This window comes from Mustela nigripes, unplaced genomic scaffold, assembly GCF_022355385.1.
Source record: "Mustela nigripes isolate SB6536 unplaced genomic scaffold, MUSNIG.SB6536 HiC_scaffold_286, whole genome shotgun sequence".
NCBI classification, from domain to species: domain Eukaryota; kingdom Metazoa; phylum Chordata; class Mammalia; order Carnivora; family Mustelidae; genus Mustela; species Mustela nigripes.
In genome coordinates, this window is record NW_026739694.1 from 203,123 (window position 1) to 222,674 (window position 19,552).

The following is a 19,552-nucleotide window of genomic DNA, read 5'->3' on the forward strand; positions in this document are numbered from 1 at the left end:
TGACAACACAACAGGGAGAGGAATGAAGGCCCCATTTAGGGTTCAACGACAACCAAACTCTGGCTGCTGCCAAGTTCCCTCCAATCGGGACTGTCTTTATACTTCCCTACTTCAATTCATTCACCATGTCACCAAATAACATTGCACTCTGTGCCCTCTCAGAGTTGGTCTTTGGGTTGAGTCGGTGAAGGCTCATTTCAATTCAAAGTGAAAAGCCAAGCCTGACCAGCCACACCCATTAGGATGAAGCAGTGGCCCATCATTAGTCTCACACCTCCATGGGGAGCCCTGATCCTCAGACCAAGGTTGGGCAACACAGTCAGCCCAAAGGAACCTTCCAGAATGAGGATTCACTGGCATGGAAACTCACTCCCACACATCTCTAGGCTTGAGAAGTACAAGCCCTGCCCCCTCTAGAAAGATCCTGGTGTAGGAAAAGGCCAACCGTACTGCCAAAAATAGGTCCTCAGATAATCCATGTGAACTGTCACATACTCAGGGTGTTTTGTCCAGGGAACAGACTTCAGATGGAAAACTGTCAACTCCATTGAGTCAACCTTCTCGAATACAAGACCAAGTTCATGGATGGTGAAGGCAGCAAACGGTGATGTTAGCAAGGTTGGTTTGCTGGGCTGCCTCAGACTCTTGTTCATGGTGTTGATTCAAAGGTTTCAACAGGACACATGTCAAGAATCACGTGCAGAAAGACTTTAGAAACTGAGACAAAACCTCTAGAAAGAGGAGGACATGAGCATCTGCTTCTGGCCTCTCAACTATCCTTCAGCAAATGGCTTCTGGAGCGGCAGTCAATGTGTGGCCCAGGGATATGGTGTTGAAGAGAGAAAGGTGGTGAGGACACTAGACCCACCCCAAGAAGAACTTACCAATGAACAGAACCCAGGTGCCTGTGAGAGAGAGCGGCCCCTACCCCTGGAGAGGGAAGAAATAACACAAAGCTGAGTTTCCAGGGAAGACAGGGAACAGTTTTGCTTTTCAACAGGAATGAGGGCCTCCACCATCCTGATCTCCTCCTGAGAAACAAAAGGAAACACTGGACAAGAGAGCAAACTTGTGAAATTTCTAGAGCACATGAGGAAACATGAGAACCAGATGGAGAAGGAGGAAGCCTAGGAGAAAGGCAGCCTGGCAGTGGGGGCCAATCTCCCCAAGACACATCCGAGAATTCTGGAACAGGCGAGTGAATACAAAGTAAATGAACAAGCAACCTTTTGGGGACAGGTTGGAATGCAACAAGCAAAGTTCCGGTTCAGCCAGCAAAGATGAGACTTAGTAAGACTGCAGGATTTGGATGGGATCCGGGAGAGTTCCACCTAGAAAATCATGTGGAGGGGCACAAGGGTGGCCTGGTCTTTAAGTATCTGCTTAAAAGTATTTGATTCAGGTCATGATCCCAGAGCCCTGGGATCGAGCCCCACATTGGACTCCCTGTTCGGCGGGAAGCCTGCGTCTCCCTCTCCCACTCCCCCTGCTTGTGTTCTCTCTCTCACTGTGTCTCTCTCTGTCAAATAGGTCAATGTACAGTCTTTTCTAAAAAGAAAAGAAAAAGAAAATCACGTGGACAGGAAATACCCTGACCTTCTTAGCGACTGGGCTGCACCGAATGATCTCAGTTGTGCACCAGATGAAGGGACCCAGGATTGCTGGAGCCCCAGCCCATTTTCCACAAAGAAACTTTCCTGGTTTCTGCAGGAAGAGAATTCCATTGTTCTCTCCACATTCTGGAGCCAAGTCTCATGCTGAGCAAGAACTGGACCTAATGCAGGAGTGGTAAGAGCACGTGAGGAGAGCGAACCTGAAAGCACAGTGCAGACTGACCCAGAGGGGATCCAGAATCCAAGGGATTAATGCTGATACCTGCCCCCGCACGTCCGTAGAACAGAAAGGAACATGCAGGTTACACATATCAAAATAGAAAGGGCAGGCACAGTTCTACAAATTGCCTTTGGCAAACGTACTCTACGATCCAATTCCAGAAGTTCCAAATACAGTTATCTAGACTTGACGCCACATAAATTTATACAACCGTATTTAGGACAACAGAGCAAGAGCTTACTCCTCTGCAGTCCGTTTTTGTTGTTCCGTGAACTCCACCATCATATCCACTTTCTTCATTAGTAGGTTGAATTCTGCTTCTTTAGCTATTTTCCGAAAACTCGGGGCACTATAGCGGTCTTCCAGGAACTTTTCCTTCTCTGTAAAGGATGAGTTTCCTTTTGTGTGTTTGTGCCATGACCTGAGAACTTGGTTTTGATGAGGAAGGACAAGGGCAAGACCGCGAAGGCAGGAAGGGATTCTTTCCCTGCCCGATGCAAACTCATCGCCACCCTATGGAGATTTCTTCCCCCCAAACAACATACCTTTCAGTTTTTGGTTTTCGCATCTCAAGGCTCTCGACACTTCATCATCCAATTCATCTTGGACCTTTAAGACAGATTTAAGAAAAGACCTATGAGGGCACCTAGCAGGACAGCATCACAGAGGGCAACAAAGAAAGTCCCTGAGGCATAAATAGAATAAGGAGAAAGTAAGACAACTGGTTCATTTCAAAAAACGCACAAATGGCTTTCTCAGTGGAACAGATATTTAAAAAAAAAATCTTCTACTCTATAATTGACTTGCTATCGCCCTTCATCGCTCACATATTTTGTGGGATATTCTACATAACGTGGAGGGCAGCGCTGAATGATGTGAAGATTACCCAACTGTGAAATAAACCATACTTCCCAGATCTTGAAGTGGCAAACCTCATCGTGGTGGTCCCAAATGAAATCGCAGCTCGCTGTTCAGTAGAAGCTGCAGTGCCCAGACGCCCACTCTCTACTCCGTAAACAGCTCCCGGGTACACTGCACTCACCTCCCCCACTGAGTCAAAAGCCTCCCGAGCAGCATTCTAGGACAACGAACATCGACCTCTTACCCCATCCATGGTCTGGATATCTCTGGCTCTCACAATCTCTGAGAGAGCCTGTTTAAGATGAAGGGTGTCCTTCAAATTTTTATTGATGATTTCCAAGTGTTTGATGTTCTCCTTCAAGAAAATATATGGAAATATATATATGTATTGAATGAGGAACAAGGACTCATTCCGTGGGGCACTTGGTGGCTCCTGGATGGCCCAGTCTGTGGAGTGTCTGACTCCTGCTTTCATTGGCCTCAAGTCCTGATCTCAGGGTCATGGGATTGATCCCTGCTTCAGGCTACACACTCAGCATGGTGTCTGCTTGGGATTCTCTCTCTCTCTCCTTCAGGCTCCCTCCCCTCACTCTTTCCTTCTCTCAAATCAATCAATCTTAGAAATAATAATAATAAGAGTAATTCATTATTTTTATTTCCATTGTTAGAACACAATGCGGGCAAAGAAAGGATTCTTACTTTGCACTCATTTATTTCCGCAAGGGAAACCTTATGTGCTCTCTTCCTGTGAGATTCTTGCTTTGCTTCCCTGATCTGTAAAGCACAGGAAAAAGGAATCAGAATCCCAAAATAGCATCATGTTAGAGAATCTTTTCTAACAATGTGTAACTCCTTTCTCAAAGAGAGAGGCAGTGCTCTACATTTGTGAAGCTTCTCTTACTCAAGGACCACTCTGGATCCCATGAAATAGATCAATAGAATGAACTAGTCGAGGAGGAAGGAACCAAAATGAAATCACAAAAAATATTTGAAAGGGCACACATACCTTCTCCTCCCAACTGGCTATGTTTGTGTCAAGATATTTGTTTTCCTTTTTCAGCTCAACAATCTTCCTCTTTATTTGGTCTAAAGTAACTGAAAGGAGAAAAAAGAATTTTAAGATAATTAGCAAAACCAGCGACATTGAATAATCCCAGTGGGATTGAATAATCCTACCAGCGACACATTCTCTGACACGTGGGTGTCACTAACTTGTTAGCATTCCCACTGTGCCTGAAGAAAGCAAGAACTCACAGCGATGAACAACGGCATTCGACGGTTTCCAAAGCGCCTGACGGCCACCCAGGCCATCAACAGCCAGCACCACAGAATCACCACACTCCATGAGCCCCAGACACTATCCATTATCCCCGCTGGCACACATTTGATTCAATTCATTTTCCCTTGGCAGGAAAGGCTCCCTCCACTTCAGACTCAAAACCATGCTTTGATCCTCTCCCATGACACGTGCTCTGCGTGGCAATATCTGCCTTCTTCTCTGAGTGTAGCCTGTTTGCTAGACTCAGAGAGCTTTCTCCTCTTGACATTTCACCAAGAGCCAGCTCATGGCAAAGTACTCCCTCCAGACCTCAGGCTGTGATCATCACTTGCCTCCTAAACATCTCTCTGCAAAATGACACCTTGTATTCTCCCTAGAGGTGATCCTCCTCCTGGACTCTTAGACAGGGCAACGCCCTCCACATTGTCACTTAGACTCCCCATGGGGAAGAGAACCATTTGCAAGACTTAACAAGTCAGTGACACATCAGAATTCACCATATTTATCCCTCGTCAGATTATACGCACATCACACACCGGTACCGAGAATTTTTGGCGAAGAAAGCCGAAGCTGAAAATCTTACCTTCATATTGTCGAGGCTTTACCTAAGAGAGGAAGAAACAGAGATGGGCTGGATTTCAGAACATATTACATGTAAAAATCTATAGTTCAGCTAAATACCAAATTTGTAATCCAAAGATATTAAAATAATCACTTTGCTTAGCAGAAGGAATTCGCAGGATTATAAAAGAAGACAAAATGGAATTTCCTGATTAGGTCATCATAGTTCACAATCCATTTCTGATAAAGAGCACAAGTGTGTATAACTTCCTTTTGAACCCCAAATCTATTCACATTCTATTCAATGAATGTTCAACCTATTCAATTTTGACAAGGGATCATGCAGATATTTACAACATATTCATTATTTCACCATTTCCCTAGCTTTTTTAATGTTAGTACCATGCAGTTTGTGTTAGTTTTTTTTTTTCATTGTATATATTTACTGAGATGGAATTTAAACATTGTCTCCAGCCTTACTGAGCTACAAGTATAACGTGTACAGTGCGTTGATGTGATACATTTATAGATCACAAAATGATTACCACCACGGCTGATCCTTCAGCCTGCCCCATGGTTGCTTTTTGTGGTATACGTAATAGAGTATTGCTATTCTGTGTCCTTGGATGAATTTAGTGCAGGTTCCTGCCATGCTAATTACAACACAAAACATACCCAACACTGTCAGTTTGGTGAGTGCCTCTTTCCACTCAATTCTACCCTACAGGTGCTTGTGTGTCTTTTTTGTCTTTCATGGGGCATGTTTCTGGGATGCATCCATTTTGCATAGTTCTCGAATCTCCCAGATGGGAATCGTCGCAAATCATTAGAGTATGTGTGAACTTTTGAGTCTGGCTTCGCTCATTAGGTTCTTTGTGGAGATGAAGAACCAAGAGATGTGGCAGAAAAACATGTGGGAAGAATTTGAGATTCCATAATGGCACAAAGGGAATAGATGTTGGGGTCTTGGCAGCGCCCAGAATGCACTATTTTGTGGCCAACAGAATGGTCTGGGAGAAACTTCAGATTGGAGCATATGCTGTGTTGGAAGCAAGGTATAAGGTGATCTGTATAAACCATGGAAGCTTGGTAGGCACCAAGGGGGAAAACCGGAGGGGCATCCGTGGGTCCCTTGGAAGAGCTGGTCTTGACTTCTATTCCAGCTAATTGCTGTTTGGCTTTCCTGAGCTTTGCTCTGTGGTTCATGAACCAAACCTGCAGTATGGTGGGCTGGATCTCCAGTTTCCAGGCCATTTCTTTCTGAAGGCTGGAGAGCTGGGTATGGGTTCCTGCTAAGCAAGGATTCCAAATCGGCCAGCTGTTTTTTGGTGAACGTGATTCCTTTCCTTTGTGAATGCTTCCCGAGCTTTCCTTTAGGAAGGTCCCCTGTGCTGTGACATCCCGAGATCTAGCTGTGTCCCCATGCTCTGATCCTGGGTCTCTCTCATCAGTTTTTGATGCAGTGTTCTAGGATTCACGGTGTGTGTATAACACCCAGCGCTCCATGCAACACGTACCCTCCTTACCCATCACCTGGCTCACCCATCACCTGGCTCACCCATCTCCCCACACTCCTCCCCTCTAAATCGCTCAGTTTGCTTCCCAGAGGCCATAGTCTCTCATGGTTCATCTCCCCCTCGGATTCTGCCCCCCTAACTCATTTTCTTCTTCCTTCTCATAATATCCTCCATGCTATTCCTTATGTTCCACAAATTAGTGAAACCATACGACAAGTGACTTTCTCTACTGGACTTCTTTCACTTAGCATATTTCAGTAACTTTTTTTGCACACAATAACTGCAGTGAAGTATAGAACCTGAGACTATTTTAAAGTCCTGGAAGGAAGGAGAAAAGAAGGCAGGGAGGCAGGCAGGGATGGGAGCAAAAGCTGTGTCAAAGATATGACTCTCTCCTTCTCTAGAAAGCGTTCCTGAAACTTTCCAAAGAGTTGGCTGTTTACTGAATTCACACACAGTTAGAGCACATCAGGTGCTATGAAGTTAGAAATGGAGTGTCATCAAAAAGAAGTCAAAGCCATCGAATGAGAAAAAAGAGTGGCCCATGTTGAGAGATGAAGCATAAGCCACCACAGAAAGACAGCGGATGTGTCCAAAAAGGGGAGCCAGGCAATTCAGACTCGAGTGACACTGGTCTTTTTTTTTTTTTTTAATTTTTTATTTTTTATAAACATATATTTTTATCCCCAGGGGTACTGGTCTGCGAATTACCAGGTTTACACACTTCACAGCACTCACCAAAGCACATACCCTCCCCAATGTCCATAATACCACCCCCTTCTCCCAAACCCCCCCCCCCCCGCCACCCCCAGTCTGTTTTGTGAGATTAAGAGTCACTTATGGTTTGTCTCCCTCCCAATCCCATCTTGTTTCATTGATTCTTCTCCTACCCACTTAAGCCCCCATGTTGCATCACCACTTCCTCATATCAGGGAGATCATATGATAGTTGTCTTTCTCTGCTTGACTTATTTCGCTAAGCATGATACACTCTAGTTCCATCCATGTTGTCGCAAATGTCTTATTATAGCTCAGTAACATCTAGGCAAGACCTCATTTTGCACCATCAACATATTTCCCCATTCAACAGTTTTACGGGATGATGAGAGGCTGAGGCCAACCCCCACATCTTGCCAGGATATTGGAATATCACCATGCTATCACAAACCAGTCCTAGTAATGTTGGTGGGGAGAGTGCATCAGGGCAGGCAATCAGAAAACCATAGTTATTCCTTTGATTTCACATGTTGATTAGGAACCTCGGAGCTCCCCTGGTCCTTTTCACCAACCCCATCGGCAGGGGAAGTGTAAGGGTAGATGGCTACACCGAATACATAATATTTTTCTTTCTCTTTGAAGGGAAGTTTTCTCCATTGACAGAGAGAGGGGGGAATATTCCCATGTAGAAAAAAACTCAAAAGAGTTCTTCCTTCTTAGAAAGATCAGCCCTCAAGTGAAATTATGTCACAAGAGTCTAACTCAGGGTTTCCCAGAGACTAAGCCACAAAGGGAAGGGAAATACTCAACTCCAGTGCCATCTATTAACCCTGAGCCAGAGGCGCAAACAACCTCACCCTAACACCCACCTACCTCAGGTCTTTACCAGGACACAGTATCTCGCTTTCAACACAACCCTACAAGACATACTACAGGTAAAAACCATGAGAGCAAGCAAGAGAATCACACTTCTTGTGGCAGAAGTGATGGGTTAGCAGGCTGGGGCTTTAAAGTCCCTTCCATGTAAGATACTCGATCTAAGGGAAAATTGCACAAGAGGAAGAAGAGGTGGTACATGTAAGCATAGATATGAAACTCTAAGACTGTAACATGATTCTAGACACCACCACTAATACAGAAATCAAGAGTGCTTGTGCTGGCTTCATGAAGAGGCTAAAAATAAACCAGAGGAAAGAATCATTGACAGTAAAGAATGTCCAGCAGAAACTTCCAAAAAGGAAACAGAAAGGGTGCCTGGGTGGCTCAGTGGGTGGAGCCTCTGCCTTTAGCTCATGTCATGATGTCAGGGTCTTGGGATCGAGTCCCGCATTGGGCTCCCTCCTCCGTGGGGAGCCAGCTTCCTCCTCTCTCTCTCTTTGCATGCCTCTCTGCCTACTTGTGATCTCTCTCTGTCAAATAAATTTTTAAAAATTATTAATAATAAAAAAAATCAAGAAAAGACAAAAATTACAAAGACAGCACAGAAAATCCAAGACTGGTAGGTCACTGCAAAATGTGTCACACACACATAATAGGAATACCTATTCCTATAGGAGTGTGGACAGAGAGATATTTCAATCAATAATGAGAGAGGATTTTCTGCAATTAATGAAGTTTCCAAATCAAGATCCAGGGAAATAAAACACCAAAAGCAGGAGAAATACAAACACACACACACACAAACAATGAACAAAAAACACCAATGATGTCTGTTATAGAATATTCAGCTACAGGTCATTAAAGACAAAGAAACAGTTCTGCGAATCTGGAGCAGGGGCTGGGAGTGGGGAGGGGAAGGGGGAGAGCGGAGCAGTAAGACCTACTCCCGAGGAGGAAAGATAAGAACGACATCGTACTTCTTTTCAGAAAAGATGCCATGAAGAAGGATGAAATGTGTACACGGTTTAAAGAAACATCGAACTAGAAACCATTTGCCAGTGAAAGGATCCTTCAAAACACACCTCAGAGTAAGTAAGGAAAGCCATTAGGAATAATGACGGGCATTATTTCAATGATGAAGGGGTCTCCATTTCTCCATTGTCCATTTCTCTGAAAGGACACAACAATTTCTAATGTGCATGCATCAACAACAGAGTAGCAGAGCACATGAAGCAGAAACTGAAAATACGGCTGGTGGGAACAGATGAATCCATTCCTACAGCTGGAGAATTCAAAACCCTCTTATCAGTCACTGACAGACCCAGAGATACACAAATTCCAGGAGAACACAGGTGCACTGACGAGCATCACCCATCCGCTGCACCCACTAACATCGGCGGAATACTTGATTCAACGACGAGGTATAGACACTCTTCTCAAGCTCACGTGCAACAGTCACTGAGAGAGGCCATATTCGGGGCCATACAACACATGTGAACCACCAAAGGGATCAAAACTACAGGAATTGTGCTCTCAGACCACAGATGACTCAAACTAGAGATTGAGAACACAAGATAGCTGGAGAACGGCCAAAAAACGGAGGTTCAACAGCACACTCTAGAGAAGACAAGGGTGGGAGGGAAGGTGGGTGGAGGGACGGGGAAAGAGGGGAAGGGAAAGAAGAGTCCACCTTTTGTGGCGAGCACTGAGAAATGTACAGAATTGCGGAGCCATGCTGTACACCTGAAACTCACATTACACTGTTTGTCGATTATGCTTGAACTTAAAAGAAAAAGAGAACATATGGATCAAGAAGGCACTTCAAGGGGCGCCTGGGTGGCTCAGTGGGTTAAGCTGCTGCCTTCGGCTCAGGTCATGATCTCAGGCTCCTGGGATCAAGTCCCACATCGGGCTCTCTGCTCAGCAGGGGGCCTGCTTCCCTTCCTTTCTCTGTGATCTCTTCCCTTCCTCTCTCCTACTGTGATCTCTCTCTGTCAAATAAATAAATAAAATGTTTAAAAAAAAAAAAAGAAGGCACTTCAATAGAAATCTAAAACTACATCAATCTAGGTGATCATCAAAATTGACATATTAGAGGGAAATCTGTAGTACTGAATGGACATAAAAATATCCAGTGACTACAAAATTGTCTGCTTATTTATGAATGAAAGTACAGAAGGTACACTAGTATACTTACAGCGAGGATGGTTCTCCACAGGTAAATGAGAAAGGCACAGGCTCCCAAGCAGGCAGTTATAATGAGAAGCTTCCACAGAACTTCAATCACATCAGGGCCAACACAGAAATGGTCAGGCAAGGAAAGGACAAGCTGAAATACCATTTGAGAAAATGAGAAATCTCAAAGACATTAACGGTGTATCTGTCACAAAGAATCTACTTTACCAACCCTCAACCGGCCTCCAGGAGGTAAGCATACCTCGCAACTACCTCCTCCTGGAGGAGAAGGAGCACAGAGGGATGACCAAGGAGCTGGGGCAAACTTTGGGGAGTGATACGTGTGTTTATCATCTTACCATGGTGATGGTTTCCTTGTTGCTTACCTATGTTCAATATCAACAAACGGTATCCTTTGAAAAGATGTTGTGATCACATATACATTATAACACACTGAAGCTGTAGGCAAAATCTAATAGACAAATCTTAAGAGATCTTACTCTACCTACAAGCATGTTGCAAATTTGTTTCTATGGTTAACAGAACTTGAGAATGTATAAGCCAACATAAAATAGACAAGATAAGTCAATGTAAACTTAGAATAGGAAAGAAGTCAGTGACTTCTACTGTCCATACATGAAGGAGCTGGATAAACTCCTTTGGTACATTTCCAAAACTACACCCAAAATTTATGGAAGAATGAGAGAAAGCATGAATATAATGTACTAGAGGTACAAAGGAGCATGTTATATGGACAGGTGTTTATAGATTAGGACATTCGTGACAGAAAAGGGAGGCTGCTCGTTAATGTGATATGTAATTATTTTCCAGTAAAAAATTATAATTAATGTTATTGATTAGTTTCTGAAAACATTTATGTTTTCTTTCAATGCTCACATTGCTTCTGAATCACAGTCCAAGATGTCTGATTCCTGAACTATGTAAGGATTTGCATAATCAGGTGATCATGTGTGCTCTAAGGATATCTGTGAAGTTTAGGATCTCCAAAACGCTGATGGAAGGAATTCCTGTTACTATCTCTTAGTACTGTAATTAAATCAGGCAATAAAAGCTATAAAATTTAACTTTTTAAAGAGAGAAAATATTAAAGAATGTATTTATTTCTTTGAAAGACAGAGGGGGAAGGGCAGAGGGAGACTGAGCAGCAGACTGCCAGCTGAGCAGGGAGCCCAACGAGGGCTCAATCCCAGGACCCTAGGATCATGACCCAAGCCTAAGGCAGACACTTAACTGCTTGAACCACCCAGGTGCCCAGGAATTCTAAAAGAATACAGAATTCATGAATACGAACACCAAGGCAAGGAACACATCATTTTACAAAAACTAGATTTAGAAATATTACAGGTTAAAAGACACTAACAATGCAATTCATACTAGCTCACACCAAGCTTGAATTTTGTGTACACACACTTCTCTAGAAAGGAGCTCCTGAAGTATGTAACATTTTCCCCTTCAGCCCACACAACCGAGGTCAGGAAAATGTGTGCTAGCGGGAAACGTACACTGCCTTTGAATAGCCACTGTCTGAAAGAGAGCAGTAGCTGTCAGCACAATGGTTTTCATGGGTATCAAATGCACAAGAGAAAGAGGCCATCTTGTCAGGAATGGAAAACACGCCCAGTCGTGGGCACTCAGTACATCTGGCAGCTGTCTGGATGCTGATATGAGTAGCTGACTCTGCACTAGATGACAGCCAGTGGGGCCAAAAACACTAGGTTCTCGACAACGGCCATGAGCAGGTGGAGGTGGGAAATGCAAGAGCAGTTCGTTTAGGCAAGAGTTCAGAGATGGGGTAGAATGAGAAAGGCGAACGGATGCATGAGATGCAGCCTAGGTAGAGGGGAATAATTGAAATCAAGACGACCAAGAAATTCCCTCTTCTGAAGACTCCAGTGAAACAGAATGAAGCCTATTTGACTAGAGGTCTCCACATGGGATAGGTCTGCCTCAATAAAAGGGTCCTTCTTGAACAATGACACTTCCGGACCCCTGCTTCATAATCTGGTACAAGCAGATCTAAATAACTCTACTTATTTCCAGGGGTGTCCCCTAACTGTTATCTCTCTCTCCCTCTCTCTCTCCTGGGGTTACAGGTTTTACTTTTTCATCATAGAGTGAAATATTCATGCTGGGAACCACTTATTTCTTTATATTTGGACAATCCTAAGGATATCCAAAACCTTCTTATCTTGGGGAAATCAACACTCTGCACATACTTGGCCAAAGAAAGAACAACTCTTTCACTTTCTGATCAAATCACTCCTAGCGATGTTCCTGTGACATATATCCCAGCAGGATGCGGTCCCTTAGTGTCTTCTGGGATTCTCAGGTCTCCAAGGACCAGGAGGGACACACGGTCCCTGGGGACAGCCTCCAAGACCAGAAGGAGAGGGCTGATTCAGAAGCTGCTGAAAGTCAACAAACCCAGAAGCACAGAGCACAAAGGACCTTTCACTTTTTAACACTCTAGTCCCAACACCAAAGCTTCAGATACCCAGGGCTGTCAAACATGACAAATATAAACATGTGCTGATAGGAAAACCAACTATACAGAAGATGGACCCTGAATTTACCAGGCTTGAAGCAGGATCATCGTTGGGCTTCCAGGGGCCAATCTAACACCCCTAGCACCTATTAAGTTTGAGTTATGACATTTTCAAAAACAATTTTAATGAGATAGAGTGTACATATCACACAAGCCCCCTATTTAGGACAAAGAGCTCAATGGCTTTCATATCTTCACAAAACCTTCCTCTTGACACTATAAACCTGGGGGTGTTCAGGTTTCCATCCTACCAAAGCTGCTCTTCTTGGACCAAGCAGCACAGACAGGACCCAAAACTTGATGGAAATGGCTGTGGCCACAACCCCTTAAGGCTGACTGAAAAACCTTCCCTGTTGTGCCCGGTCTTCAGGAAGAACTATCGTTCTTCTGAGGTTCCCATCAGGAACACCATGAAAAAGCTATTATTAAACCACCATGTGAAGGAACCCAGACAGAAGGAAGACACCACTAGTAGCTCAGTCAGTTAAGTGACAAAGTCTTGGTTTGGATCCAGTCATAATCTCATGGTCCTGAGATTGAGCCCCTCTTTGGGCTCTGGGCTCAATGCACAACTGGTTTGGGATTCTCTCTTTCCCTCCCCACCCCGCCATTCCCCACCACCTGTGCCCCTTCTTTTGCTCAAAGAAATCATATTTTAAAAAATAATAAGAAGAAGGAAGACACCACTGAAGTGTCATGTTTACTCACATTTGGGTTTGGGGAACTGGGATACGGGAACACGAGGAGCCAGAAGAGTAGCCTTTGCACCATCATGTTCTTGTCCTTTAAAGGGACACTGTGGCCCCAGGGAGGAGGTGAAGATGATTGGGGGGGCAGGGGAGGGAAGAGTGGGAGGGTTAGGGAGGGGTGGGGAGGGGAGAGGGTGGTAATTAAGGATGGGAATAGGGAGGAAATAGGGGGTAGGATGGGGAAAGCGTTGGTCAGGAGAAGAAGGGGTCAGGACAGTGTCAGGGTCAGATTAAGTATTGGAGGGGAAGGGGCACGGTTCACAAAGGTTAGGAGGTCAGCAGGTCAGTAAAGCACGAGGTCAGCAGGACAAATTAGCAGGTAAAGTAAATTCTCAGGAGCAGTTGGTATGAAGAATCCAAGTTCCACCAAACCTTCCCCTGTTTGAACGTTTCCTTAGCAACCTAGAACCTTCTGATCTCTCCACCGATCAGCTCCTTTGCCCCTAGTACTCAGCATGGATGCCACAGGTGACCTCGTTGATACAAAGCCCCTTCCCCCCCCCCCCATAGCCCACCACGGGCCATCCCAACGACAGGTCCTCTCTGGAACTTTGGCCATCCCACCTGTTTGCTCCCTCCAACCCGGGTCCCTCTTCCCTCTTCTGGGTGCTCTCTCCTTCCTCTCCACACTCCCGGCCCAGAGCCACTGGCTGAACAACGGAGGAAGCAAAGGAGGACCGAACCGCAACAACAATCACATACACAACCAGAGTAGGAGGTTCCAGCCTCCTCACAGCAACTCGCCGCAGTCTACAGAGCGGACATAAGATACAGATCTTGTTGGCAAACCATCAGGCGCGTGCGCGCACACAAACGCACACGCAAACACACACACACGCACGCACGTGTGAGGCCCCACTGCCCTCTGCTGACCACACGGTGTAAATGCGCATGTATGTCCCCTGGGCCTCCCTCCAAGGCGTCCCCGTACCTGCATCAGTGCCCACGGACAGACACAAGGACCGCTGTGCCCTCCTTGCCTCCTTCGAATCGGGTCCGCGATGCTCCTCGCAGCTGATCCTGCCGCGCCGGGTGTTCGCTCAGGGCGTTCTCCACCTCCGCGCGCCCGGTGCGGTTCCTGCAGGATCAATGGCTCTTGTTTGGCTTCTGAGCAGCTGCCCAGCTCAAGACACCCAGGCCCTCAGGTCTCCTGTTTTGGAGGGTCCCACCTACCCCTGGCCTGCAGGAAAACTGTCACAGGGAGCCAGATACCTGGGGCCTGGCTCTGTCACGGGCCCCAAACATGAAGAATGCGCACTCCTGCTGAGACATACAACACTCGCACGCTCCCCAGAGTTTCTCACCTCACTGCCTCTGCTCAGGGAGGAGGGTGAATATTTAGCCTTGCCCTAGCTCTGGGGCGTGACTCAAGCAGCTTCCTTTGGCCTGAAACCTAATGGAACTCTCAACATTTATCTTGAAAATTTATGCGAATCCTGCATACTTGTCCCCATTAGATCAGCATGTTTCCATCTGACCCTGCATTTACCCCATCCAAGTGTGAGCCTTTCAGGGACTCCTGTGGTGTCGTTGGTCAGAGGGAGGATCTTGCCACACTCGCCAGCCAGTCCTGGAAAGTGGTTGCAGGACCACGGGATGGTTCACGTGGTTTAGAGCAGAACGCTGACATCAAGGCACTGCTCTCATCCAGGAAAGAGGACGCATGACACGCCATTAGAACTTTCATAGGAATTGCATTGATTCCATAGATTGTTTTGGGTAGTAGGGACATTTTAACCATGGTAATTCTTCCAACCCATGAGCATGGACTATGTTTCCATTTGTTTGGGTCTTCTTTGATTTCTTGTAGCAGTGTCTGGTAGTTTTCAGTATACAGGTCTTTTACCTCCTTGGTTGATAGATTCCTAGGCGTTTTATTCTTTTTGATCCAAATGTAAGTGGGATTGTTTTCTTACTTTCTCTTTCTGATAGTTCACTTGACTTTCCCTCTAACGGGTCTAAGTTTTACCTTTTCATCTCTTGCCATCAGCAACCATTATTCTGACTTCTAAAACCATAGATCGATTTTGCCTGCTCACTGAGACAAATGGAGTCATTCAGTCTGTACGTCTTTGTGTCTGACTTCTTTCTCTCCAAATAATGCCTGCAAGATTTACACATGTCATTGTCTGTATCAATAGTTCATTCTTCATCATTATGTAGAATCCCATTCTATGAACATACCTAAAATGTACTTCTCCACTCTACTTCTGGGGAGAGAATGCAATTGTTTCCAATCTGGGATAACGTGAATACAGTTGCTATAAACAGTATTGTACATGTCTGTTGCTGAATACTTATAGGGATTTTTTGACTGATAAATATCTAGGAGTAGAGATGCGGAATCATAAGGTGTGCGTAGTTTAAGCTTCATTAAGTTATTACCACACAGTTTTCTAATTCCTAACTTATACTCGTACCACAGTGGAAGCTGAATAAAAGCTCCAACTGCATAGTTATGCTGAGCAAAATAAGTCAGTCAGAGAAAGATAAATATCATATGATTTCACTCATGTGGAATTTAAGAAACAAAACAAATGCACATAAAGAAAAAAGGGAAAGAGACAGGGTGGGGCGACAAACCAGGAAAAGACGTCTAACTGCAGGAACAAACTGGAGGTCTCCAGAAGGGAGGTGGGGACATGGGTGAAATAGGTGATGGACATTGAGGAGGGCACTTGAGGAGCACTGGAGTTTGTACTGTTTGCTGAATCATTAAATCCTACACTTGAAACTGATAGTATACTGTATGTTAGCTAACTGGAATTTAAAATAAAATAAAATAAATTAAAAAGTTCTATTTGCTCCATACCTTCCACAACACTTGTTATTATGAAACTTTCAAACTTTATATCCCTATAAGCATGCAGTATTATTTCATCAGAGTTTTGATATCATTTTAAGGGCCATGTAGTAGTTCCTTCTGTCAAGATGATAAAGATTTTTAGTTTACTAATCTTTAATTGTTGGAGGCTTTTGTTTTATTTTTTAATTCTTTATAAAACACTTGGATGATCATCCTTTAATATAAAATTTTTGTGTGCCAATATCAGAAATTAAAAGAGAGTTATCACTACAGATCTTACACACTTAAAAATGTTAGGGGCGTCTGGGTGGCTCAGTTGATTAAGTGTTTGCCTCAGCAGTTTTGGCTTAGGTCATGATCTTAGGGTCCTGGGACTGAACCCAGATCGTGTTCCCTCCTTCCCCCTCCTCCTCTTCCTGCCAGTCTACTTGTGATCTCTCTCTCTCTCTCTCTCTCTGTGTCAAATAAGTAAAATCTTTTTATTTTAAAGAAAATTATATAACAACACAAAATAAAACAAAATCTCAATGATTCAATATCTATTTTAATAATTGAAATAATTATTAACAAATGTACCAGAAAGAAAGTCCTAGATCCAAGTAGTTTTACTGGGAAATCCTATCAAACATTTATGGAAGAAATAACATGAAAATTACAAAAACCCTTTCAGACAGTAAAGGAGCAAGTAACACTGGATGTTATCAGGTTTTAAGCCTTTACCAACGTGAAAAGTGAAAAATCTTCCATGTTAATCTTATTTTTCCTTTGGTTACTAGTCAGATTGGAGTGTTTCTTCTTAAAGGTTTTTTTTTTGACAGAGAGACACAGTGAGAGAGGGAACACAAGCAGGGGCAGTGGGAAAGGGAGAAGCAGGCTTCCCACTGAGCAGGGAATCCAACACGGGGTGCGATCCCAGGACCCTGGGACCATGACCTGAGCCAAAGGCAGATACTTAACAACTGAACCACCCAGGCACACTAAAGTGTTTTCTTTTTAATGTAATTATTTGACAGAGAGAGAGAGAGATCACAAGCAGACAGAGAGGCAGGCAGGGAGAGAGAGAGAGAGGAAAGCAGGCTCCCTGCTGAGCAAATGCCTGATGTGGGTCTGGATCCCAGGACCCTGAGATCATGACCCAAGCTGAAGGCAGAGGCTTAACCCACTGAGCCATGAAGATGCCCCAGATTGAAGGTTTTTGTATATTTACTGTCCTTTTCCCATTTTAAAGTCTGAATGTTTGTCTTTTTCTGACTGGTTCTTTAAGGTTTCTTTATTTATTTGAGAGAGGGAGGGAGAACAAGAGAGAGAACACGAGGTCAGAGGGGAGGACAGACCAAGAGACAGAGACAGAGAGGAGAGAATCTCAGGCAGGCTCCCCACTGCACAGGGAGCCCGGCACTGACATGGGGCTCAGTCTGATAACTAAAAGATCATGACCTGAGCCAAACTCAATCAAGAGTTGGACACCTAATTGAGGGAGACTGAGCAGAGGCTGGCGTGCTCATGTTGAAAGTAAAGGTCCTCAGTTCGCAGTCCCTCTACCTACACGCGGTGGTCTGAAATACCGGCTTGTCGGGGCGCCTGGGTGGCTCAGCGGGTTAAAGCCTCTGCCTTCAGCCCAGGTCATGATTCCAGGGTCCTGGGATCGAGCCCCGCATTGGGCTCCCTGCTCAGTGCAGAGCCTGCTTCTCTCTCTCTCTCTGCCTGCCTGTCTGCCTACTTGTGTTCTCTGTCAAATAAATAAATAAAATCTTTAAAAAATAAAATAAAATACCTGCTTGTCATTAGAGCACTTTTGACCTAAGGTATCATTCAAAGACCAGAACTGTGGGAGAGATGGATCACGAATCCAGTCACTCCTCACTTACTAGATTTTCAGTAGCACACTAAGGCACAAGGAGACAAGATAGTTTGGTTTTGATGGAGAAAGGAGATAGGTCATGAAAAACCAGAATATAAAAACCATACAACTTCAGAGTCCCAAAGGAGGTCCTATGCACCCAGGTAAGTGGAGATAATGAAGCAAAACAAGCCCTTCTGGCACAATATTTCATTACACACCAGGGCCTGTACCATATTTGTCTGGGGGATAATCCTTCCAGGGAGCCAGAAAAGTAATAAGACAAAGAAATGTGCAGTATTAGCATACTTGTCAGAGAGACTGAGAGTGTGTGGCCGGGAGGAATTTGGGATAGTGTCTAAGAACGGCATAGAAGGCCCAGCAGTGAAAGCAGGAAGTCGCTCCCCACCTCCCTAAGCAAAGTAGATCAGACCGGCTGCAGGGCTTTGCTTCTGACTGGGAGGGACACGGGAGTTTGGGGCCAGAGCTGCTTGGCTTGGCACTCTGGGGATGAGGCTGCACGCTGTCACCTAGGCCTTTCTTTGCATCCTTCCCCATGCAGCAAACAGCTTTTCCTCCAAACAGATGCTGAACAAGTGTATAAAGGATGTTGGTTAAGTATTCGCTATGAAGAATGTTGGGCTCCCCGCGGGGCTGCACATCTCCGTCTCCCCGTGGCTGCGGGAAGGTGCAGAGAAGAGGAGAGAAGCCATGCTTTTCCTGGTGCTCACTTGAGTCCTCACGCTCTCCAGCGTGCTCCCTCCTCCCTTCCTTACAAAACAGAGAGAAAAAGAAGAAAAGCGTGAAAGTCAGAGGATGTATTTGGTTAAAAAACACCAGTACTCCTTTCCTCGGCCAATGACATAAGGGTGAGAGAGCTCCAACATCTCCTATCCCCCATTCCAAAATCAAAGAAGCTCTGAAAAATAAAACTGCTTCTCCTATCTCATTTGATGCAAACCCTGACCTATCAGGAAGTGAAACTCTCTGTGGTCTTTATCCTAATCACTTGGCAGAGTCCTATGTTTCAATGCAGAAATACTTATTGGTATGATTTCAAGATGCAGCTCCATAAAAGCTGGGAAACAATGAATTCTAAAACACGTTAGCCATATGGTTTTCAGGTAAGAAAGAATACAGAAAGATATGGGAGACGGAGAAAATGTTCACAAAGCTCCCCGAACAGTGCCTGGCACCCAAGAAACAGGAATTCCATTTTCTCCTGCCCATGTTTTGCTTGTATGGAGAAGGAGCCCTTCTTCAGAAATTAGCTCCAGGCTGGCTAATGGGGATCACATATTACGGATGAGGTACTGAGTGAAAATATTTGCAACTTATGCAACAGACAAAGAGCTAATATCTCGAAGATATCCAGAATTCTTAAAGAAGAAAAAGACCAAACTTGGTAGGAAAATAGGCAAACTACATGAATAGACAGTTTACAGAAAGAGATAAGTAAATGTTCCTTAAACATTAAAAAAATAACAGACGGTTACAGAAGGGAAGGGTTGGAGTGATGGGGAATCCGGTGATGGGTCCTGAGGAGAGCAGGTGTGGTGATGAGCACCGGGTGTTACACGCAACTAAGGAATCATTGAACACTACATCAGAGACCGATGAGGCACTATATGTTGGCTAATGGGACATAATAAATAAATAAACTAATTAATTATAATAATAAATAAGCCACCTTTGGGAGCCTGGGTGGCTCAGCTGGTTAAACATCTGACTCTTGATTTTGGCTCAGGGATGATCTCAGGGTTGTAAGAG

The 19,552-nt window shown here is 44.6% G+C and overlaps 1 protein-coding gene and 1 pseudogene across 3 annotated transcripts; both read right to left on the minus strand.

Annotated features, from left to right (window-relative positions):
- Positions 1–6: 6 nt before the first annotated feature.
- LOC132008561 (transport and Golgi organization protein 1 homolog) lies at positions 7–14,835 on the minus strand. Of its 3 annotated transcripts, none has more exons than XM_059387200.1 (10): positions 14,626–14,835; positions 14,068–14,214; positions 9,844–9,975; positions 4,557–4,578; positions 3,701–3,789; positions 3,394–3,468; positions 2,939–3,049; positions 2,379–2,442; positions 2,075–2,213; positions 7–930 (listed from the first exon to the last, which is right to left on the minus strand). In XM_059387200.1, exons 2-10 carry the CDS (start codon positions 14,071–14,073, stop codon positions 807–809), a joined length of 762 nt encoding a protein of 253 aa, XP_059243183.1. In that variant the 5' UTR covers positions 14,074–14,214; positions 14,626–14,835; the 3' UTR covers positions 7–806. The 3 variants fall into 3 exon arrangements, with proteins under 3 accessions (XP_059243183.1, XP_059243182.1, XP_059243181.1); XM_059387199.1 differs by lacking the exon at positions 14,626–14,835 and adding an exon at positions 14,310–14,615; XM_059387198.1 differs by lacking the exon at positions 14,626–14,835 and adding an exon at positions 14,349–14,613.
- LOC132008562 (divergent paired-related homeobox-like) lies at positions 5,399–6,147 on the minus strand (annotated as a pseudogene).
- Positions 14,836–19,552: the final 4,717 nt, after the last annotated feature.

Excerpts from the sequence above, each read along its gene's own strand:
- LOC132008561 (XM_059387198.1), bottom strand. The coding sequence starts at position 14,408 with ATGTCTCAGCAGGAGTGCGCATTCTTCATGTTTGGGGCCCGTGACAGA. Across the intron at positions 9,976-14,067 it reads GTCCGTGGGCACTGATGCAG|CTTGTCCTTTCCTTGCCTGA; the intron begins GTACGGGGACGC and ends ATGGTATTTCAG. Across the intron at positions 3,469-3,700 it reads TAGCCAGTTGGGAGGAGAAG|ATCAGGGAAGCAAAGCAAGA; the intron begins GTATGTGTGCCC and ends TGTGCTTTACAG.